The sequence below is a fragment of the Carya illinoinensis genome, chromosome 13 (assembly GCF_018687715.1).
Source record: "Carya illinoinensis cultivar Pawnee chromosome 13, C.illinoinensisPawnee_v1, whole genome shotgun sequence".
Taxonomy (NCBI): Eukaryota; Viridiplantae; Streptophyta; class Magnoliopsida; order Fagales; family Juglandaceae; genus Carya; species Carya illinoinensis.
In genome coordinates, this window is record NC_056764.1 from 31,676,825 (window position 1) to 31,699,633 (window position 22,809).

The 22,809-nt window shown below is 37.2% G+C and overlaps 3 protein-coding genes and 1 long non-coding RNA gene across 6 annotated transcripts; 1 reads left to right on the forward strand and 3 right to left on the reverse strand.

Annotated features, from left to right (window-relative positions):
* Positions 1-893: 893 nt before the first annotated feature.
* LOC122291162 (extensin-2-like) lies at positions 894-1,758 on the reverse strand. The gene is made up of 2 exons (XM_043098803.1): positions 1,755-1,758; positions 894-1,686 (listed from the first exon to the last, which is right to left on the reverse strand). The coding sequence occupies exons 1-2, from the start codon at positions 1,756-1,758 to the stop codon at positions 956-958; spliced, it is 735 nt and encodes a 244-aa protein (XP_042954737.1). The 3' UTR covers positions 894-955.
* Positions 1,759-1,986: 228 nt separating this feature from the next.
* Positions 1,987-5,474, forward strand: LOC122291478. 2 transcript variants are annotated; one of them, XR_006236639.1, is made up of 2 exons: positions 1,987-2,178; positions 4,224-5,450. It is a non-coding gene; the product is annotated as an uncharacterized LOC122291478 (long non-coding RNA). The 2 variants fall into 2 exon arrangements; XR_006236640.1 differs by lacking the exon at positions 1,987-2,178 and adding an exon at positions 2,273-3,874 and having other exon boundaries at positions 4,224-5,474.
* A 4,129-nt stretch (positions 5,475-9,603) lies between these two features.
* On the reverse strand, positions 9,604-13,168 carry LOC122292906 (ADP,ATP carrier protein, mitochondrial). Of its 2 annotated transcripts, none has more exons than XM_043101464.1 (4): positions 13,010-13,168; positions 10,836-11,345; positions 10,366-10,737; positions 9,604-10,189 (listed from the first exon to the last, which is right to left on the reverse strand). In XM_043101464.1, the coding sequence occupies exons 2-4, from the start codon at positions 11,322-11,324 to the stop codon at positions 9,893-9,895; spliced, it is 1,158 nt and encodes a 385-aa protein (XP_042957398.1). In that variant the 5' UTR covers positions 11,325-11,345; positions 13,010-13,168; the 3' UTR covers positions 9,604-9,892. The 2 variants fall into 2 exon arrangements, with proteins under 2 accessions (XP_042957398.1, XP_042957399.1); XM_043101465.1 differs by lacking the exon at positions 13,010-13,168 and adding an exon at positions 12,697-12,874.
* A 3,161-nt stretch (positions 13,169-16,329) lies between these two features.
* Positions 16,330-18,665, reverse strand: LOC122292435. The gene is made up of 2 exons (XM_043100793.1): positions 18,493-18,665; positions 16,330-18,306 (listed from the first exon to the last, which is right to left on the reverse strand). The coding sequence occupies exon 2, from the start codon at positions 17,955-17,957 to the stop codon at positions 16,593-16,595; it is 1,365 nt and encodes a 454-aa protein (XP_042956727.1). The 5' UTR covers positions 17,958-18,306; positions 18,493-18,665; the 3' UTR covers positions 16,330-16,592.
* Between the last annotated feature and the right edge of the window lie 4,144 nt (positions 18,666-22,809).

The window sequence follows — 22,809 nt, forward strand, 5'->3', positions numbered from 1 at the left end:
ACAAGTTAAGGATATCCATTTCTTGCTCTTATTGTCCAGAAGGATACACCTGTTCCTAGAAATTAAATACAATGCTGAGAACTTCAACCATACATAAAATCCAAGGGTCGTGGTTACTAGTGTAGCAAATCAAACTAATTTAGGGGTTGGATTGAACTTAATGCCACTTTGGCAGTGGTGGTGATTTGTAATAATAAGGAGTTGGGGAAAACTTGGATGGCGGAGGAGGTGATTTGTGGACATATGGTGGATATGCCAGGTGAGATGGAGGAGGAGACTTGAATGGTCGAGGAGGTGACTTATGTGAGTAAAGAGGATGTGGCCGATGGGATGGAGGTGGAGGTGACTTGTAAACATATGGAGGGAGAGGTAAAGGAGATGGTGGTGGTGGTGATTTGTAAATATAAGGAGGTGAAGGAGATGGTGAGGGTGGTGGTGGAGACTTGTAGACATAAGGAGAAGGTGATAGTGATGGAGGCGGTGGCAATTTATAGACATATGGAGGCGTAGGTGATGGATATAGTGGTGGTGGAGATTTATAAGCATAGGGAGGTGAAAGAGATGGTGAAGGTGGTAGTGGAGACTTGTAGACATACGGAGGAGGACGTGATGGTGATGGAGGTGGTGGCAATTTGTAGACATATAGAGGTGGAGGTGATGGAGATTTATAAACATAAGGAGGTGGAAGAGATGGTGAAGGTGGTGGTGGAGACTTGTATACATACAGAGAAGGAGGTGATGGTGATGGAGGTGGAGGTGACTTGTAAACATATGGAGGAAGAGGTGATGGAGATGGTGGTGGTGGAGATTTATTAACATGGGGAGGTGGAGGAGATGGTGAAGGTGATGGTGGAGACTTGTAGACATATGGAGGAGGACGTGATGGTGAAGGCGATAGAGGAGACTTGTAAACATATGGAGGCAGAGGTGATGAAGATGGTGGTGGTGGGGATTTTTAAATGTAAGAAGGTGGATGAGATAGTGAGGGTGGTGGTGGAAACTTGTAGATATAGGGAGGAGGAGGTGATGGAGATGGTGGTGGTGGTGGTGTGTAAATGTAAGGAGGTGGAGGGGACGGTGAGGGCGGTGGTGGAGACGTGTAGAGATATGGAGGAGGAGGTGATGGAGATGGTGGTGGTGGAGATTTACAAACATTAGGAGGTTGAGGAAATGGTGAAGGTGGTGGTGGAGACTTATAGACATACGAAGGAGGAGGTGATGGTGATGGAGGCAGTGGCGATTTGTAGACATATGGAGGTGGAGGTGATGGAGATGATGGTGGTGGAGATTTATAAACATAGGGAGGTGGAGGAGATGGTGAAGATGGTGGTGGAGACTTGTAGACATGCGGAGGAGGAGGTGATGGTGAAGGAGGTGGAGGGGACTTGTGAACATATGGAGGCGGAGGTGATGGAGATGGTGGTGGTGGTGATGGAGGTGGTGGTGGTGGTGACTTGTAGACATATAGAGGAGGAGGTGAGGGAGATGGGAGAGGTGTAGATTTATAAATATAAGGTGGAGGAGGTGATGGCGATGGTGGAGGAGGAGACTTGTAAATGAAAGGTGGTGGAGGGGATGGTGAAGGAGGCAGCGGAGACTTACAAACATAGGGTGGTGAGGGCAACGGCTGTGGAGGCAGTGGTGATTTATACACATAGGGTGGAGGTGGAGAGGGAGATGGAGGGGCTGGAGACTAGTAAATGTATGGAGGAGGAAGCAATGGAGATGGTGGCGGGAGTGGGGGTGATTTATACACATAAGTAGGAGGTGGTGGTGATGGAGAAGGTGGCAGGCACTACAAAAAAAAAGACTAGATTGGGCTATTTTTATTTCTTGCGACACTAAAATCGCCAGAAATAATCACATTTTTATTTCAGACCGAAATTAAATACTTTTTCGTGCGAGTATTGGTCGCCGCAAATAGTCTAGTCAAATTTCTCGTCTTAATAACTTAATATAGCGACCCAAATTTGCCTCAATTTCAGTCGCCGCTTAAATTGACTTATTACAGTGACTTGGAGTCGCGGTAATAAGCAATTTAAATCCCCCCTCCCCTGATTTCCCCACTTTCACCCTCTCTTTATCTCGCTCTTTCTCTCTCTGAGGTTTAACATCCTCACAAATTTCCGCTGTCGCCACCAACACCGTCTTCTCGCCGCTGTCTTCTCATCGACGCCGGTCAGTTTCTCATGCTCTCTCTCTCTCTCTCTCTCTCTCTCTCTCTCTCTCTCTCTCTCTCTCTCTCTCTCTCTCTCTCTCTCTCTCTCTCTCTCGGATTGTAGCTTAATATTTCTCGATCTGTCACTGTCATGGAGTCCATTTCTCACCCTTTTCTCTTTGATTTTCTTTTCGTTGGCTACCAAAAATGTTTAATAACTAGTTAATTATGATTGTAATCAAGGGATTTTCGATTTTGGGGTTTGTAATAACCAGTTTAGGCTGTTTTTCCAACCTAATTTAGTGGTTTGAGTACTGCGGTGCATGTGTGGTTCCTCATGTGGAAAAGCCAAACTCAGTTGCAAAACTGATTCTAGAATATGTTTAGGAAGATTGCTATAAAGAGATGGAATGTGTTCGTTCACCAACATTGAAGCTTCACTCTCAGTCTATGCATAAATGACACAGAGATGGCTGCATTGTACACCATATTCAAGATTTGGTAATGTAATTCTGGAATGAGCTAATTTAAGGGCCATTTGGTAGAGTTATTTTTTAAGTTTGAACAATCTTTGTATTAATTTTCATTTCGTTTTATGGTTTGGTAATCATCTTTGTATAAACTGCTGGTTCTAGAAACTTGTTTGCCATTGATATATAGAAGTTGTCAGTCATTACTCTTTATGTTTTACCGAAGGACTTCTAAGCAGTTTAACCCTTTGTTTACAGGAAATTTATATGGATTTTGTGAGTTTGTAGATTGAAGAGAATGTTTGATTGAAGCACAAACCTGCTTACTTTGGCCCCTGAACTTCACATATCTAGTCAAATTATTAGAAGAGCAGTTATAGTTGAGACTAATACTGCTGTTGTTGTTGTTATAAATTAATTGTTGGAGTAATTTGAAGGCAATTCGTCACCTTATATGAACAACATGGTGTTCACAAAAATAGGTCCTGCACAAAGAACAAAAATGGGTGATCTACTTGATGATTTCTATGATTTCAAAGAAAATAGAAGAGATATCCAAATATTAAAGGAGTTGTAAGTGAAGCATAGAGATTGTGAAGTATGGGGTTGTGTTGGTTGTTCTATGTGGAGTTTAGTTGGACTTTTGTATTGAGTATGTGTGTTGTAGGTATTGCCAAGAGGCTTATATATTGAGTAAAGTATTTTAAGTGTTGGATGGACAGATTTTATGCATTTTGAAAGTAATATGAGGTTTATATGATCATAATTTGTGTAATGGGTTTAGTTTATGGGCGCATATTTATTTAGTTGAAGAGTTGGTAAGATTTTATTTAAATGCAATGGTTTATGAATTTGAATGTACATGAGAACCATGAAGTCCAACAATTGGACAGATTTTTGCATAAATATGTTGGGTATGATAAATTATATGGAAGTGATGTATGGATTGAGTATGCATGTTTGTGTGAAAGAAGCTTATTAGTCTTTGTGAATTGTAATTGTGTTGGATTGATGTATATGTGCAACAAGTATGCTAGTATCTTTTATGAATTTAAGTTGTGTATATGGAAGATTGGAGTGGAATGATAGGAATTGGTACTAGATATTGAAGTGATGTTGGTTGGGATTTAGTTGTAGGCTTGTGAGATCAGTTTATTTTCTTTTTCCTCAGAAAATAAAGGTTTAAATGTTAAAGAACTGTGTGAGATCAATTATGGCTGGGTTCTGCTTCCATAGTTACCAGTGGGTGAATTCCTTAATTTTTTGTGCCCTGTTTCTGTCTATTGCATGTGTGTACTACAAACCACAAATATGCATAATGTTCTATTTTAGTATTGTGTTATGCTTGATTGTTGGTTTTCTTTTATGCGAATCACAGTCTGGGGATGGAATTCAGATCTAATCCATTCATATAACATGTTTTAATCATTACTTTCATCAGTTTGATTTTCTTATAACTAGCCTGACTCCTTCACCTTCACTACCCCCTTTCTTAATTTTCTTATCTCATAATATCATTGTCAATATTAATTAAGTCTTCAAAACTCCTCTATTGACTTTATTCCTGTTTTGTCCTTCTCTCGATTTGCCTGCAGGCGTTTCTCAAGTTGAGATATGAGATCACCAAGGTTGAACGCATCTTTGTGGTGGGGAACTCTGGCAAACATTTTGAGATAATTCTAGTTAAGTGTCTTGGATTACTCGTTTAATTCCAGCATGTTTATAGCTGATTTTAGGAAACCACACACAAGTGCACATTTTGAGATAATTTTCTTGGAGTGTTTGCCAAGAACCACACAAAACACAACAATGGAGATTCGTACGTGTGATGTGAGACAAATTTAGCTACTGGAGATTCCAGTAATAGAAACAAGATTTAAAATTAACGGCAATTACGGTTTGAAATGTTAATGTTTACGGTCTGATCTTTTCACCAGTGGCAAATTAGCAAATAGTTCTCGTTAATTGTGCTTACCTCATCAACTGTACTATTTAATTCCCAAATGACATTATGCTACTATAAGTTTAGCTGTGTGTATATGTTGGAGAACTAGGTACCTTGTGCAGTTTCTAATATATAATGATATGCAGTTCAGTATATATAATGATGTACTATGGTGATATCAATCTCTAGTTTCCAAGTGCTTAAATTTACATTCCCATATTCTATGTACTGTGGTGACTACAAAAAGTGCATCTTGATTCAACTAGTTAATAAATAGTTGAAAATATATAATCACAAAAATTAAGGAACAACACCTTCGATCTTCCACATTAATATAAAAATCATATCATCCACAAATTTTTTCTTTTATATGACCAGAATATGGGTGGAATGGAATGATTCTTTAAAGGATCTTTTTCCCAATTTTGTAGCTTTGAGATCAATGAAGGAGGTTTCTTTTGGTTTATAATATGACTTACATGCATGCACCCATTTTCTTTTGGTTTATAATAGTTTTTAGGTTTCCTAATTTTGTAGTTGCAATTTAAATTTCTGTTGGGTTTTGGAAACTAAAGAAAAATTTGTGAATCTAAATTTTTGCAGCTTTGAGATCAATGAAGGAGGTTTCCAGTTTTCAGATGAAGAGGTATACCTTTAGGTTTTGAGATGAAGAAGGCAGCTTCCATGATGATCAAGACTTGCTAAGGAAATCCTTATTATACAATAAATATGAGGAGTATACATGTAAACTTACATTGATATATTAATGTGGCATATTGGGGTGAATTTCAAATAGCACCTTTTTTTATGAATGAATGATATACCGATACATGTTGGGGGTATTTCAAATATCTATATCATGTAAACGATTAATTCATGATATTATATACTTATTAGATAATATGTTAATCTATTACATGCGTTGGATATTGTATCTAATGGGGGACTACATATGTTTAAAAAAATAAGAGGCTGACATGGTAAATTGTAAATCACGGAAATGCAGCATGGAAGACTTTTGTGGCGAATCATAGTACTTTTTGCGGCGACTATTTATCGCAGCAAAAACTCAATTTCATTTTAAATTAACAGGCTATGCAAAACACTTTTCCGGCGCACTATTAGATCATTAGCGGCCACAATTTGTCGCGGCTAAAAATATTATTTCCGACCACGATAACCCACGCCGAAAACATCTTTTTCTCACTCAACAATTGCGGCACAATACCGGCGGGTACAGAGTAGCCACAAATTAGTATTTGCAGCGACTTTTAGACTTTTGCCGCGATATTAAGTCGCGGGAAATAGTGGCTTTTGTTGTAGTGAGGGGAGGAGGTGACTTGTAATGATATGGTGGGTGCCCTTCATGCTTTGGCGGCAATGGCGGCGGTGGTGGTGAGGCATAAACGTAAGGCTCATTTTTGGCAACCACAGTTGTGGCTATGAGGCAAAATAGTACAGCAGAAAGCAGCTGAGGCCAATGCCCCGAGCGTCCCATTGTTAGCAATTGAGCTCTCATCGCTGAAAGATGAGTCTAAGACTTGCATGGTACTGACGGATGCCAAAAACTAATATCTTTTGTTGATGCCCTTGTTACTTTCTGCATATGCGTGCAATCTGTGACTAAAGAAGCTGAAAAAAGTCAATGAGGAGGGTAGGTAAGGTTCTGTGTGGAAAATTTAGAATTTAGAATTTAGAATTTAGAAGCACGTTCTATCAAAATCCAATCTGCATTGTTTTTTCCCACTGCATGAGAAAACAGAAGGGATAGAAGGAATGAGAGGCACCAAAAGTAAAGCTGCAAGCTTGCTGTACAGAGACCTGTGTTGTTGAGACTTGGCCCTTCTTGCACATCGCATAGTTTTCCATCTATGTGGTGGAGTGTATGCCAGAAAATATTCCAATACATTTTTTTATGCAATACCTGATTCGCATTACCCATCACTTCTCTACTTGTCCAGCCTTTGATTCCATCTCTCTCTCTCTCTCTCTCTCTCTCTCTCTCTCTCTCTCTCTCTCTCTATATATATATATATATATATAATTTATATACAGTCATTTTTGCATACTTTTTTATTCACTCCACAAATATAATTAATTGTGTATTAAAAAAAATTAATGCAGTCAATCACATTAGTAAAGTACGTAAAGAGTATGTAAAAATGACTGTATATAGTATTATTTATATATATATATATATATATCCATATGAATGAATGCGGAGAAAGCATTTCTTGAAGAAGATCGGTCAGGGAACGAACCTCAGGGTATGCTCGATGAAGTTTCAAGTAGCCGCTTGAGTTGGACGGATGGCTAGCATTACAGTTGAAATTGATATCACCAGTAGTCTTTTGTAACAAGCTAATTCAGAATCTGATGTAAAAATGTTAAAGATATAAAATAAATAATAAAATGTACTTATTTTCATCAACTTAAATATTTGAGACAAGTGACTAGTGATTTCACATTATATTAAAGTAAAGATTATAAGTTTAAACCTTGACTCTATACTATTTTATTTAATTAAATATTTCACATATTAAGCCACTAATTGAAGAAAAATTTAGTCCACACGTGGAGAAGAATGTTTAAATATCAAATAAATAATAAAATCTATATATTCTATTAAGCTTTTGGAATAAGTCGCTGTAATTTCACAAAAAATGGCATTCCTTTTTCTTAAAAAGAACGGCTATCTCTAGATGTGCACAACCTTCTCCAGTGAAGCCAGTTAACATATTTATTTGAAGATATATTCTTGAAGATTAAAGCTGGTATGCCGTCCCAAGTTGACCGCCATAGTGAATTGCTAGTCTAAAAAATAATAATAATAATAATAATTTTCTTTTTTATATTTAGTGATTAAAAAAGTGATTTTAAGTATGTTGGTATATTTTTTTATTTTTTAAAAATATTTAAATATATTTAAAAAATGAAAAAAAAAATTTAAAAACAATTGCAATGGGCGGCAGAGTAGCGTTGCCCATTCTTGAAATGTCATGCTCCCCTTCCCTATAGCTGTTGGGTGTACGATGTTTCTTAATGTACTATTATATTCGAAATTACTCCCTTTGTTTGTAGCTTTTGATCTCACTATGCCTAGTGTTACAGCTCTGCAAACTTGAAGCCATAAGCCTGGTGACTGTTGCTGCCATGAGGCAGAGGGAGCACAAACTTACGCAGCTAGTTCACGACTATCGGTCAATCACCGTTCCCTTGTTAGTCATTCTTATAAGTTTTTATTTGCTTCTTTAGGATGTTTTCTTGAATTTTTTCGGCTTCTTGTTGGCCTATTGTGTTTATTTGTGCGGGGTAAATCCTTCCTCTCCAGGCATGCCTACTGGATCTGATTCAGAAAGATTCTGTAAAGAACTCTAATGCTCCAAGTCTCATACTGGCATTTCCGTACATTTGTAGCTCCCAAATTTCTTGCCTTAATTAAGGATAATGAGTTTGCAGAGCTGTGGTACTTCAATTGCTTTCCAGGTGCTGTCCATGGTTGAGATTTTGGTTCCCGTAAACACGAGGCTAGAGGGTGCAAAGGCCTTCAGCAGTGAACTGTGTAACTGTAGCACGGACGCACCTGAAGCTGACAAGCAGTACTGAGTAATAGGACCCTTTCGGTACTTTTCATATATGGGCAGAGTTTGTACAGAATTTTGTACTTTTCATACATGCGCAGAGTATTTCTTTCTGTACATTTCATATTGGTCTCTCTGTAATTTTCATACAGGCAAGTTTTTCTGGGTTCAATGCGGTCCATCAAAAAGGTGGCCCCATAGATTCAATACTGTGTCGTTAGTGTCCGCGATAGTTACAGGAACCGTTGTGACCAACTTCCTTTTCTTACCAATACATTTCCCTTATTCCTGAGTCCATATTCTACTTTTTCCTTCCTCCTAGCTTTCTGTTCTTCTGGTTAATTCAGAGCTGTCTTGGATGGTGGAGGAGGTGGATATGGAAGTATGGAGGATGTGGCCAGGGCAAAGGAGAGGAGGAGACTTGTAGTAGTAGGAAGCAGGTGGGGATGGAAGAAAACAAACAGCTGGAAGAAATGAACTCCCTCATCCAAAACAAGAGATCATACCATTGGCTGTTGGATGATCCAAGAATCAAAATGGAGTGATTTCTGCATCCGCGTATACCATTCCCTACAATAGACTTTGTTTGGGTCTAGCATTTTGTTTCATATTTCCTATGTATGATGATTGTACCCCAACAAAAATTTTCAGTACTGCGATGTTTTTAGTTAGTTGGATGTAAATGATACAGAGGCTGCTTAGAAGATGTCAGGATCCTTTCTTTCCTGTGATGTTATTTTTTCCTACGATCATATAACATAAGTGGAATTTAAACGACTTATTTCTCAATCTATGCACTGTGATTCTAATGATTAGCAGATATCTGCTTTTATAAGTTAAAGCTCAAAGCGTTACGAACATGAATTAAATGCTGGGAACAAGTGACTGGCCTCTGATGTTTTGCTTCATGTATGCCCCTAATTCCTTCCCACTTGTGCAGTGCATAGGCACATGCAAAGATAGGGAGGGGGAATTCAGTGAACGTTCAGTACATTGATTATCTGAGGCTATTTATATTTGAAATGTAGGAATATTTTGGCAAGACAACATCAATCCTGTTTAGACCTGTGAGGTTAGAGCATAAAAGTCTCACATTTTTCTGCTAGCATTGCGTATGTCTTGATGAATTGAAATTTAGTTTTTAATATTTAATTAAAACACGTCCATTTCAATTCTAGGTTTATCTTGTTTAGCTACACTTCAGCAACACAAAGTCACAACTGTCACACCTGTTCAGACTCTTGTGCCCGTCATTATTTTAGACTTTGTGATGATTCAAATCTGCATTACAACCCTTGTGTCCTACTGTTTGACATAAGCATACATATAATTCCAGACCAAATAACAATCTAGGGTCAAACAAAACCCTGGATTGAATTGCTGGAGTTAATGAAATTTATTCAAATTATGTTTAGTACACAAATAATATGGAAACAATGATCATCAATGTTCAGCAAAAGCTTCTCCCAAATTTTAAATTGGTAATAAATCGAAACGGAGCAAATTATAATTGCGTACGAATCAAAAACCAACAAAGTGAAATTGAGACCACTTTGACAACCAAGGACAATGGAAACAAAACTCATTCAAGAAGGAAATAACCTCTGGGAGTAAAACTCCCCTAAAACTAAGTTATTCAAGTGAGTTGAAATATGGCTCCTATCAAACTGAAATCAGAAAGATTTTCATCAACATCTAAAGCTGCAATATGAGGTGGAGATTCTCTTCGTTCACTTAATTATGCCCCACCAGAACCATACTTCTTACCTAAGAGGATCACCTGAAGCTTGTCATAACCTGCAAGCACACCAGCACCAGCAACAGCACGGAGTATATTTGCACCAGCTCCCTTAAAGAGAGATTTGGGACCCTCATTCTTGAGGATTTGAGAAAATGCATCAAAGGAACTCTTATACTTGACAGCTTCACCAGATGTCATCATCATTCTTCTACGGACAGTGTCAATTGGATACGATGCAAGGCCAGCACCATTCGTGATTACCCAACCAAGAGCAAAGCTAGCGAAGAAACTATCCTGAAATCATCCAGAAAATATATGAGATAAAACTGCTCACCGCCAAGTATAACAACAATTTAAAGTTGAAAACATGGTAGGATAATGCCAAATCAAATAGTTTGACATAAAATACGATGACTCATTAATGTTACAAGAGCCGGAGTTGCAATAATTCTATACTGTAATCCACCAACCTGCAACTTTCCAGTCAAGACAACTGGCTTCAAAGAGTCATACATTCCAAAGTACAAACCACGGTAGACAATGATGCCTACGCAAGAAATGTTGAAGCCACGGTAAAGGCCAGCAATACCATCAGATTGGAGAGTCTTCCTGTAAACATCAACCAAGCCATTGAATTGCCTCCCTCCTCCCTTCTTTGCAGCCTTTGCATCATTTGCAAGACGGGTTCGAGCATAATCCAAAGAGTAGACAAAGAGCAGGGAAGAAGCACCAGCAGCACCACCAGATGCCAAGTTACCTGCGAACCATTTCCAGTACCCATCTTTGTCTTTCTTGAAGTTGAAGAGCCTCTTAAAGTAATCTTTGAAAGCAAAGTTCAAGGCCTGGGTGAGAATAAGAAAACTAACGAAATAAGCACACTGCAATGACATCAAATAGTTATCACTAAACTGAAGTGCTAGCAACATCTGAAATGGCAAACCTGTGTGGGGAAGTAACGGATGACATTAGCTGTGTTCCCTCTCCACAATGATACAAAACCCTCATCTTTTATTGTTCGGCCAAAACAATCTCCAATTCCCTTGTAGGGTTCAGAGAGCCGACCAGCTTTGATCATCTCGTCCTGATTCTGGATCAAGAGCTTCACTCGCTCAATTGGAGCAGCAGCAGTTTTGGACACCGCAGCAGACACTCCACCCATAAGAAAATCAGTAGCAAAGCTGGCAAAGCCCTTCTCATTGGGGGCTTGGACAAACACAGGTGAGGCTGCTGAAGAAACCAATGACAAATCGCTGGTAGCCCCACACGCCTGAGTCATGGGATACTGTAATCCTGCATTGGAGTAATTTCCATATGCAAAATGCCTTTGATACAGAGCAGGTCTTTGAACATCTTGGGAACGACTGGAACTGAGCAGGAGCTGACCAGCAAACTTTTGCATGACCGTTGGGTGCTGGTGCCTGTCTGCCATCTCTTCTTACAATTGAAACCACTGCAAGCCATGCCAGCATATAGAGGTCAGATAGGACGAACATAGAAAACAACCGATCCAGAATGTCTGACTGCCACAACCCGTAAAATGGTTCAAACATTATATGCATAGTCATAAGAGAAGGAAGAAGAGATAATAAAATATACAGCTAAAGACGGTTAGTAGCTCAGCAACAGAAAATTGAAAAGTTCTTTCTTTTAGCAGCTGACAGCACCAGTTAGGTTCTCTATTCTGTCCAAATGCTAAACAAAGTTACCAAACAGCTGTTTCATGCGAAAATGCTTGAAACATAGAATCTAAATGTCCTTTCATGCGACAAAGCAGCCTTAAAGGGTTAGTAGACCAACAAAAGCTCTCAGGAACATAGAATGTTCTTTCATTTATAATTGAAATCTTCTCAAAATGCACATTGGAAGGCCATGTCACTACTTAAAAAACATGGAGGTCTTCCTTCTCAGTTCATTTATATATATATATATATATAGTGATGTTCCGGTCAACTTTATTTTTTGTATTTTGAATTTATGGTCAAGTCTCATTTTTGTTTGCTAACTGTTCAAAACAACAACTGTTTTTTGATAAACAAAGAAGATCTGTCAGCCCAACGGCCTAACACCCATAACGCATCAAATCCTGTACCTTCACCTTGAAGGAAAGAAGCACCACTTGATAAGGCAAAGTGATGGGCCACAGAATGCCTATAAACCAACTTTGTCTCTATGAAAATAACTTATTCATTCATATTCGGCCATTGATAGAAACATTGAGCCTAAACATCACAGAAATCCCAGAAAAACCAGTTTACAATGTGCTCTAAATATAAAAATCCGAATTGATTTTTTCTTAGGCCGCACGTCTAAACTATTTGGAAAAGCATAATATAACCCGAATCTCTAAAGAAAGAAACCAAACTAACAGCAATTTGACGAAAAAAATCAATCATCCATATAATTTCATATGCCTGCTGGATACTTCAATCAATCAATATATATAAAAAAGAAAAATTAAAATAAATAAATAAAAAGCATTCTTGATCATTCTCAATCTTACTATAGTAAATCTCTTACATCTATAATCTTAAAAAAAGCTCATTCAGACCATCCACAAAGCTAAAATGTATTACCCATCACATCAGATCGATGTTATACAAACTAAACTTACTTTCAGAATAAGAAATCATGGAAGCCATTAAAAATTCCAAGAAACAAAAGAAAATCTCCAATCAAACATTTATCAGAAAGCCACAGCAATGCGTTGTCAATAAACCAGTCCAAAGTCTAAAACCAAAAAAGTGAGCCTCAGATCCACAGCAACAAAAGCAACGATCATACGTAGATCTAATCAAGCTAACCTGGGAAAAAGATTTCGACTTGTGAAGCCAAAAAATATAAAAAGTGGAAGACAAAGGAAGAAACAGATATATACAAGAAAACTCAGAAGAGAAAAATAGAGAGATCCGAATGCCCTCTTCTGGGTTTATAACAAAAACGAAATAAGGATTCTATACTACAACATATAACAACCCGAAACTCCAGCCTCCCAACAAACAGAGACAGTAGCAGGAACAAAGAAAACCACAAATTTTCCATGACACAGACACAAGTTCAAACCGACAGATCCGGTCCGTACAAAAAAAAAGCTAAAATCAGAGAGAGAGAGAGTACCAGTTCGCGTTCCTTGATCTCGTGGTATGAGAGGAAAAGAGGCAACGAAAGATGGTTTGAATGGCCGGGGCATGTGTTTTATATGGGCAGAGAGACGTAAAATATTTTCATACGTAGAGGGATGATCGGGCGCTACACTGTTCACTAGTTGCAAAAGTGTATGTGAACTATTTACCGTTTGAGATGGATCGTACGGTGGTGGATGGATGCTTTGACCATCTGTATGCTGGTGGCCGTGTGCTTTTTGGAATGTTTTACATTTGAAATGTATTGGGAAAAAGAGTTGGCTACGACTTTTATTTGGAAACTTCTTTTATTTTTCTAATTTGATTAGCCAACTAACTTTGACTATGAAATTAAAAATTACTTCTTCCAGATTTTTAGGAGATGCTGTAATTTCTTTTCTTTTAATTCTTCTTACTTTCCATTTCTTTTTTCTTTTTCTCTTTTTTTCGCATATTCTATATTCTATATTTATTATGCATGAGGCTCAAAAATAAAATTATATTTGTGAAGTGAATTTTGGAGAAACAAGTTTTTGTTTCCGCATTTCTGTGGTCAAAAACATAAATTTAATTAAGGGAATGTTTGAATAGTGAGTTGAGATGAGATAAAAGTTGAATATTGAATAAAATATTGTTAGAATATTATTATTATTTTGAGATTTAAAAAAATTATAATAATTATATAAGATAAGTTAACGAGACTTTTGAATTCAAACCGGGTAGTTTTATTGCAATGCTCTTGACTCTTATGTAGACCATAGACTTTTGAATAGTGACTTAAAGACTTCTTGTTTCAAAAAATATAGAGGAAAATCGTTCATATATTTAAAAAGCCTCAAACGTCTAGAAGACATTATGACATCATATTCATCTACAATGTCGGTGTGGTGAAAGAGAATTGAAACAATTCATGGCCACCATTATTGAGCTTGCCAAAAGAATAATCTTCACACCATTACCTGTTCAAACTTGCCTTCCCCACATTGTCCATCCCTACGTAGCCATGTTCTTCAAACATTAAATATATACATACATGTGTATGTGTATGTATATTTATCTATATATATATATATATATATGGGATGTTTAGCTGGAGATGAGGGATGGAAAATGCATACACTTTGTCACCAACTCCGTAGAACAGAAGGAGAAGGGGAAATATAAATATAAATAAATATATATATATATGTATATATGTATGTATGTATGTATGTATGTATGTATCATCCTTAAAATACACCCTTAAGGTTGAGCCTTCCCAGATCGAATTAAATACCTGATCACATCATCCCGCCGAACTCGCAAAAAGACATTCTTGGAGATGGAATGATATATATATTATTGTCCTTGCAAAGATTTATTTTTGTGATTATTGGAGATTTCTTATCTCTCACTTTGTATTTTTCTTATAATAAGGGACTTATGCATTGTATTCGTTTCGTTGATAGTAACAAAGATATAACCTTTCCAAGAACTAGGCTTACAGAATATCATTTTGGAAGGAGATTTACTAAAGGTCATAAAAAAGTGATATTAAATCAAAACTTGCGAGCTTCTCTAGTTGGTCTCAAATCATGTGAAGAGGAAGGCTAGTTGTTTAGCTCACTCTCTAGCTAGATCAGCTTTATTTGTTAATGATGTAACAATGAATAAGGAGGTCTGTCCTCCTTGTATTGTTTATCTACTTTAAGGGTTTTGATGAATAAAAGTTTCCTTTCAAAAAATAAAAAATAAATATATAACTTTAAAATCCCATGTTCTATAGGCGCCTCCTCCCCCAAACCCCTCCTCCTGTAAAAAATTAGAGGCTCCCGATCTGATTTTCGCCGAAGGGAGAGAGGCATTGACTTTCTCATCTTCCTCCCTCTCATTCACTCCTTCCTCTATTCACCCATCTTATCTATCGAGATTTTTTTTTGTTTAATTTTATTTTTCTTTTTTCAAGGTCAAAAAAGACAAATCTACTGCTTTCTGACAACTCTCGAAGACGTTGAGCAGGTCAAAAATCATTCGGAAGAAAGAGATGGTTTTGCAAAAATCATCATGTGGTTCTCACGCACCACCCACATCTACTTGTGATCCTCACGCACTACCGCTTCCAGCAGCTTTTCTCAATACACACTCCAGATCATCGGACTCACCGCCACCAGACATTCCAAATCTGACATTTGTGGCTAAAAAGAGACAAGTGTATCGCCTTTCAGGTCGTCACAAATTCCAAAATCTATCGGAGTTAGTTCAAACAGTAATCCATCTTTTTCGCATCTATCTTACTACTTTCATTTTGTTTCTTTATTGTTAATTAAAATTTAAAAAAAAAATATCTCTCAAATGTTTATCTATAGACGTTGAGTCATCTCTTTCTATAAAGGGTTAGTCTCTATCTAGGCAGAGAATATTATCTTTTGGACGTTTGTCAGTAGAGAATATCAGCAATAATGAAGACCAGATCAGTCACAAAAGAAAATAGTATACTAGCAGAGCTCCAAATGCATTATTTTGATTATGATGTCATGTTTGATATAAAGACATCGCAGAATGTATCTAGTCATGGATGTAAGTTTTTTTGATGAATGAATGATAACAGTTTCCTTTTCAAAAAAATAAAAAAAGATATAGCTATCAAGGACATTGCATATTAGATGTGGACTCAACAGCCAAAACTTTCAATTCACCGTTGCATTACAAGGTCTTACAATCATTCATCCCAGAAATTTTTTTCGAAGTCAAAGATCACAAACTCGCAAAAAACCTAGATGACCAATCTTATGTCGGCTCCCTAGAAGACAGAAAACTAAAGCAGATATATCAAGGGTACCAAACTGCAATTTAGGTGAGAGGCCAGCCATGGCGGTGGGTTGCTATGTTAGTCTCTCCAGGAATTTAGGTTCCATGGGTGGGTCTTAAGGGCTTTGCCGTGGAGTGGTTCTACCGTCATAAATAAAAATATATATATATCAAGGGTACCAAACCGGCAATGGCATAAAAGGGGCAAACAAAACATGAGTAAAAGTTCACTAAATTCTAAAAAAGCAAATACAATAGCAATAGCAATGATAGTAACAAAACCATGCTTCAAACACATCTCACAAGTAACCAAAAATTTGAAATCATCAAGAGCCACTGGTAAATTTTTCTCATGATCATATAAAACTCATCCAACAAAAAGATAATAAGGGAACCAATTAATACATATATATCATCAACAAATCCAATAATTCACCAGATGCTGGGTGTTCCTCTAACTTTCGAAATGGAATAGAAAGACGAAGACCCAGGGGCAGGGCAGAAGTTACCTCATTCAAAAGTAGAAAATTGGAATCCAAAAGTTTAAAATCATATTACAACTTCAATGTACATGAAGTTACATGGTCTAAACATGAGAAAACCAGTGGGAAAAAAGTCTACGTGATTTACATAACAACTGAATAGCCAAAAGCTTAAACATAAAGCATGATATCACTTATTTCTAAAATTTACCCAAAGTGATACGAGTGGCTCATAAGGTTAGTGCGCCTATGATGCTCTTAAGGGTTTGGCAGGATGTCATACATGATATCTAGCCCTTTTGCAAGAAGCTATTGACGCCTGCTCAAGTCAATGTGATCTCTTCCTTGCAGCCTGTCAATACCAACAGAAGTATGGCCAATGGAGGCTTCTGACCTTCTGAGATCTATCTCCAGTTCCTTCTGTCTCAGTTGCAATACCCTGCGCTCATTCTCTAGTTTCATCCTCTCATTTTCCAGCCTCAACCTTTCCAACTCCCTATCTTTCTTGCTGCAGTATCTAAGCCACTTGAAACGTTGTTTCTCAAGCTCAAAAGCTTCCGCCTGGAAGCTGACTCTTTGTTCTTCGAGCTGCAACATGTGTCTCTTAATCCACTCTCTGCGCTCCCATAATGACTTTGTGGGGTCTTCAAAAATCTCGGCTATTTCAGCTTCAAAACTATCCAGAGCAACAGATTGTGACCAGAAATGGTCATCCTCTTCACTTACTTTTTCCCTCCCACTGAACTCTCCCATCCTCTCCACATCCCCCTCAGCATTGTTATCATCTTCATTATCCATTTCATCATCCTCGCTGTCATTATTTTCCTCAGCTTCTTCCTCCTCTGACCCATTATTGTCTCTTGAGCACCTCCCAAGAGGTAAAGAATGGCCTTGTAGATCAAGATCCTGGCAATTGGGTATCCTTTGCCCATTATGGTAAGCACACATTTCTTTGTAAAACAAGTGTTTGGAGCTCAGTATCTTTTTAACATCATCCTTTGCCTTAGCTGAGAGCTGGGGCATTGAGTCCATAAGAGCAGGGTTCTCAACCACCCTACAGCTAGTTCCTCTGCCAAGAATATCATTCAACCTCTTGTATCTCTTGTTCAAGTCATTAAACTTGTCCTCACACTGCTGCGGTGAAACATGACAACCCTTGCTCATCATTATCTTGGATACCGTTTTCCACTTACCCTTCTTTTGTAAAATACCAGATTTCCTCTTGAGGCCCTCCCCACCCTCAAGCGTGCCATCATCACCCACACAAGAAACCACTGCTATAAGAAGCCTAACCACATCATCTGTCCATTTCATTCGCTGCCATGGAGACCCTCTTTTCCCCCCATCAACATTGTCCCCATATCCATCTTCTGTAAAGCTCGGCTCATCTTCTTCGCTCATATTGTTACCGTTGGGAGCATTAGCGGGGGCAATTGCCTTCCCTTTACTGAAATTCATTGACATACATTTCATGACTGTGCCTTTCTCTTCCATAAGTCCAATGGGGGGGAGGTGATCACTTTCAAGGCCACTCACCAGATTCATATGATGTTGATGTCTTAACGAGGGATGACCCAACTGGGTCTGTTGGTGCCTATGAATCGATGATTCAAGGTCTAATATTGCCCCGTTTGGACTCGACATAAACCCACCTCCCAAACCTGAACTATCCATTCGTTGACACAATCTGAACACTTTTAAGGCCCCCTTCTAGTGCTCATGGAAGGAAGGACCCGAAAAAAAAAATTATGGATTATCAAGGAAACGACAACTGATACATCACTAAGCCTGACAGAGTTATTTCGCTATTACAAGTTTATTCTTCCTTGATCAATAACAAAAACAACCAGAAATCACAAAAACCAATATCCTATTTTCCTACATTTTATTAGCAATCAAACAAAGGGCCGCCAAAAAAGTACCAATTCCATGAAACCCATAACAGATTGAACTATATCATAACCACTCCACGCTTCCTCCAGCATCCATATTTAATATCAGCCGTAAGTTAAAACCCCGAAACCTGACATACACCTTTGAACCAAATCAGAAAACAAGATTCAAACTTTGTATTTCTCCAAACTCCAAAGTCACAAATTTATCTTGAACACTACCCAAGGAGTTATTAAGGAATTGGACCAAAGTTTCAGGAGAAAAAATAACTAATAACTAAAAATAAAAGAAAGAGCATTAGATCTTTCAAGCCTACCTTTTGATGATCTACCAAAGGAAGTTCAATCAGACAGAGAGAGAGAGAGTTTTGTGTGAACTGTGAAATTGGTTAGAGGGAGACCAGGCAGCTGGGAACTAGGTACTGCGTCGCTAAGTTTTCAGATTGAACGAGTTAAATTGGTTGGGGATAGAAACGATAGATGAGCAACGTGTCGGGGTGCTGTTGGGCGGTGATGCGTGTCCAGGTCCTAAGAGTGGCGGACATACACTTTTCTCGATAATGAAAATAACTTTCTCTTCCCTTCTTTGCTTTCCTTCTTTTTTGCAGTGTTTTTTTTTTTTTTTTTTTTTTTTTTTTTTTTTTTTTTTTTTTTTTTTTTTGTTTATATATTAATAAATGAGGAGTAAGATATCAACAGAAAAACATCTTGTTGCCCAGATGACTAACACAAGAGGGGGGGTGAATTGAGTTGTATTAAAAAAAAAATAACAATTATAAATCAAATATATAATATAAAATATAAACAAAATATGAAATAACAATAAATATAAAGAGTAAGGGTAAGAGAGAAGCAAACTTAGTATGTTAACGAGGTTCGGCCCCACTGCCTACGTCCTTGCCTCAAGCTACCCCTTGAGGATTCCCAAATTCACTATTCAACCTCCTTCAGGTGGAGATAGAAACCTATTACACCTTTGAACAACACCGCTACAAAGGATCCGTGTAGAACACCCTCTATACTTGCAATCACCTTACACGTGGTGATTCAACTATTCCCCGTGTAGAATACTTTCTACACACACAAGGGTTATACACACCCTTTTTCTGATACAAAAGCTGATAGTGGGTAGGTTATCAGAAAACACTCCTCAACGAGTGAAATAAGAACAATACAGCGCAAACTATATCTCTCAAAATGAACAAGGATTAAGGCTCAATGTTTAGAGAAGAGAGAATGAAAGCTTTGAATGAATGTTGTATACTCTTGGTGTTGTAAATGTGAAGCTCTCAAATGATCTATTTATAGGCATATGAGACTTCATATTCAAATTTAAAAAGATTCACATGTCAAAGACAACATCATTCACTTTTTCAAAAAATTCAAATAAAAGGTTATTCTTTTTCAATTGTCAAAGACAACATCATTCACTTTTTCAAAGAATTCAAATAAAAGGTTCTTCTTTCTCAATTGTCAAAGACAACATCATTCACTTTTTCAAAAAAAATCAAACCTAATCTTTTACTTTTGGCATATGACAAAATGAGCACACTTTCATTTTCAAAAAATTCAAACCTAATCTTTTACTTTTTGTATAAGTCTAAAAAAGCATCAATCACTTTTGAAAATATTCAAATAAAACATGCACATGCAAAAGATGACAATCAATCATCTTTAATATTTTCAAAGTTCAACTCTTTAATCAAGGCATGCACATGCAAAAGATGACAATCAATCATCTTTAATATTTTCAAAGTTCAACCCTTTAATCAAGGCATGCACATGCAAAAGATGACAATCAATCATCTTTCAAAATTTTCAAATTTAATTTTCAAAAAAAATTCATGCACATGTGGAAAATGTATTTTAATGCTTTATGATAAAATATTAATTTTGAGCATTAATCCTAATTTCGAATTTTGAAGAGATTTACAACATTACTCTATAATTTTAATGTGAACTTGTTCCCTTCTTGCTCATGCTTGTTTCCTTGATGTGCTTGACTCCATTGTGTAGACAACTTGAGCTTGAGACTTCTTTATTCTTTGAATTCATTTGTTATCATCAAAATCCATGTGTAAATATATAATTACACAAAACTTGAAATCTTGGGTTCAACAATCTCCCCCTTTTTGATGATGACAAATACTTGATAGAACCTGAAACCTGTATTAATACTTAAACTCCCCCTGAGAATGTGCGTTAGTTTTTCAAGCAAAAGTATAAATATAATTCCAAGCATATATAACAAGTTTAGCAATTTAAACAGTGTTAATGTTCTAGTCTAACACTTCTCCCCCTTTTGGCATCATTAAAAAGGATCCGCAACAAGTAAATGGACTGAAGAAAACGATGCGTTTAATAGTCACTGTAGATAGTTGAAAAATGGAGCCGTCCGTGACCCGACAAGTGCTGCAAAGCCTCGAGGCCTAACTCTATGAATTTAATACGGCTGAAGATTTAAACAATCGCCTGATGTTGTTGACAAGCGGGATTGAAGGCTCCGAGTTTCTATAAAAAAATGATCATTTTCATCTATCGGATGCCAAAAAAATAATCACTTCTTAACCTGAGTTCTGTTTTTCCACAACGATAGAATGGCTGAGCAATTCTCTTCCACTAATGTTCCAGACTTGAATCAGGAACCCTTGACGCATCAATCATCAATCTTCTCTCCTGAGGCCGTCAATACCATGATAGGAGCAGTGAACCATTTTTCTAATAAGGCTGATTCTGAGATTATTGCAGAATCAAGAATGCTCAGTAATCAATATGCTGCCTCTGTTACGATCATGTCTCGAAGGTTAATGGCGAGGGTGAGTGAGATTGATCATCTTAACATGCAAATATCTGAGTTACGACAGAAGCTTGCTAATAAGGATAGTGAGAATAAAAGGCTAAAGCAAGAAAACCAAGAGTTGAAAAAATTTGCAGATTGGTATGCTCATGATCTGCAACCACGAATAGAGGAGCTGGAACGAGAAAGGGTTCAGATACAAGGTCAACATCGGCAGATAACAGCAGAGGTTCATCGTTTACTAGAAAAATAGGGACAATCTACTGTTAATCTCGCTGGCTTAGTAAGAAAACTTTTGACAATGTGTGTCCAGCATATCTTGTATTTCTTTTGACTAAATAAGATTTGAAGATAAAATAGTTTGTCTTATTCTTTATGCTATCTCTATAAAATCAGTCCTGAAGTTCATCCAATCCGCATCAAGTTTTCATCTCATCTCTATAACTCATCTGCATTCCTTCAGCATTCTCGTTTTAAGCCTTCTATTCTTTTCTCAATGGCTCATTCTTCTAACATTTCTCTAGATCCATCCATGAGGCATTCTGCATCTCAACCTCCTGTTCTTTCTGCAGCTACCATTGGTGCCATGTTGCAGCAAGAAAATAATAATCTGACTAATAAGTCAGATTCTGATGCTATTTATGACTTGGTGAGTCTTGGGACTCGCTACTCTTCCTCTATTGTGGCTTTTTCTCAGCGGCTACAAGCCAAAAATCACGAAGTTGAAAAGCTCAAAGAACAAATTGTTGTACTTCAACAAATTGTTCAAGAGTCTCACACAAGGGAAGGAATCATTCGGCAGAAGAATAAACAGTTGAAATCTTTATTAGATTCTTCATTCCGCTTGCCGGTTCCCATGAATAAGAATGACATGATATTGTATGAAGAGAATGAGCGTCTCAAACATGAGGCTAAGAATCTCAAATTTATGTAAAAGTATTAAAAAAAATCTATCTCTATTTTTATTGACTCTGGTCTATCTTTTAAGAGATATTCATAGCATGCATCATACCTATTTCTCTTCTGATCATACATAATCTATCTTCTGGTAAAGGTTTTGTGAAAATATCTGCTAACTGATCGTGTGTGTTTGTGAACTCTAACATTATATCACCTTTTTGCACATGATCTCGAAGAAAATGATACCTTATTTCAATATGCTTAGTTCTAGAATGTTGTATTGGGTTCTTTGAAAGATTTATAGCACTTGTATTATCACATTTGATTGGAATGTGATTATACATGAGTTTAAAATCTTCAAGTTGTTGCTTCATGTAGAGAACTTGAGCACAACAACTACCCGCAGCAACATATTCTGCCTCAGCAGTAGATAGTGCAACAGAATTTTGTTTTTTACTAAACCAGGAAACTAATGCATGACCTAAGAAATGGCATGCTCCACTAGTGCTTTTTCGATCTATCTTACAGCCAGCATAATCTGCATCTGTGTAGCTGATTAGATCGAAAGATGTGTGCTTAGGGTACCATAACCCTAGGTTAATTGTAGCACTAAGATATCTAAGAATGCGCTTAACTGCAATTAAATGTGATTCTTTTGGAGATGATTGAAAACGTGCACATAAGCACACACTAAACATAATATCTGGTCTACTGGCTGTTAAATATAATAAGCTACCAATCATACCTCGATATATCTTCGAGTCAACTGGCTTACCGGATTCATCTTTATCAAGTTTAGTTGATGAGCTCATTGGTGTTCCAATTTCCTTAGCATTTTCCATCCCAAACTTCTTCAGTAATTCCTTAATATATTTTGATTGATTGATGAATGTCCCACTTTTTGCTTGCTTAATTTGCAATCCGAGAAAGAATGTAA

Bases quoted from the DNA above. Each gene is read 5' to 3' on its own strand.
- LOC122292906 (XM_043101464.1), bottom strand. From the start codon at position 11,324: ATGGCAGACAGGCACCAGCACCCAACGGTCATGCAAAAGTTTGCTGGT. The intron at 10,738-10,835 runs GTTTGCCATTTC...ATTCTCACCCAG, and splicing joins TCCGTTACTTCCCCACACAG to GCCTTGAACTTTGCTTTCAA. The intron at 10,190-10,365 runs GTTGGTGGATTA...GGATGATTTCAG, and splicing joins TCTTGACTGGAAAGTTGCAG to GATAGTTTCTTCGCTAGCTT.
- LOC122292435 (XM_043100793.1), bottom strand. From the start codon at position 17,957: ATGGATAGTTCAGGTTTGGGAGGTGGGTTTATGTCGAGTCCAAACGGG.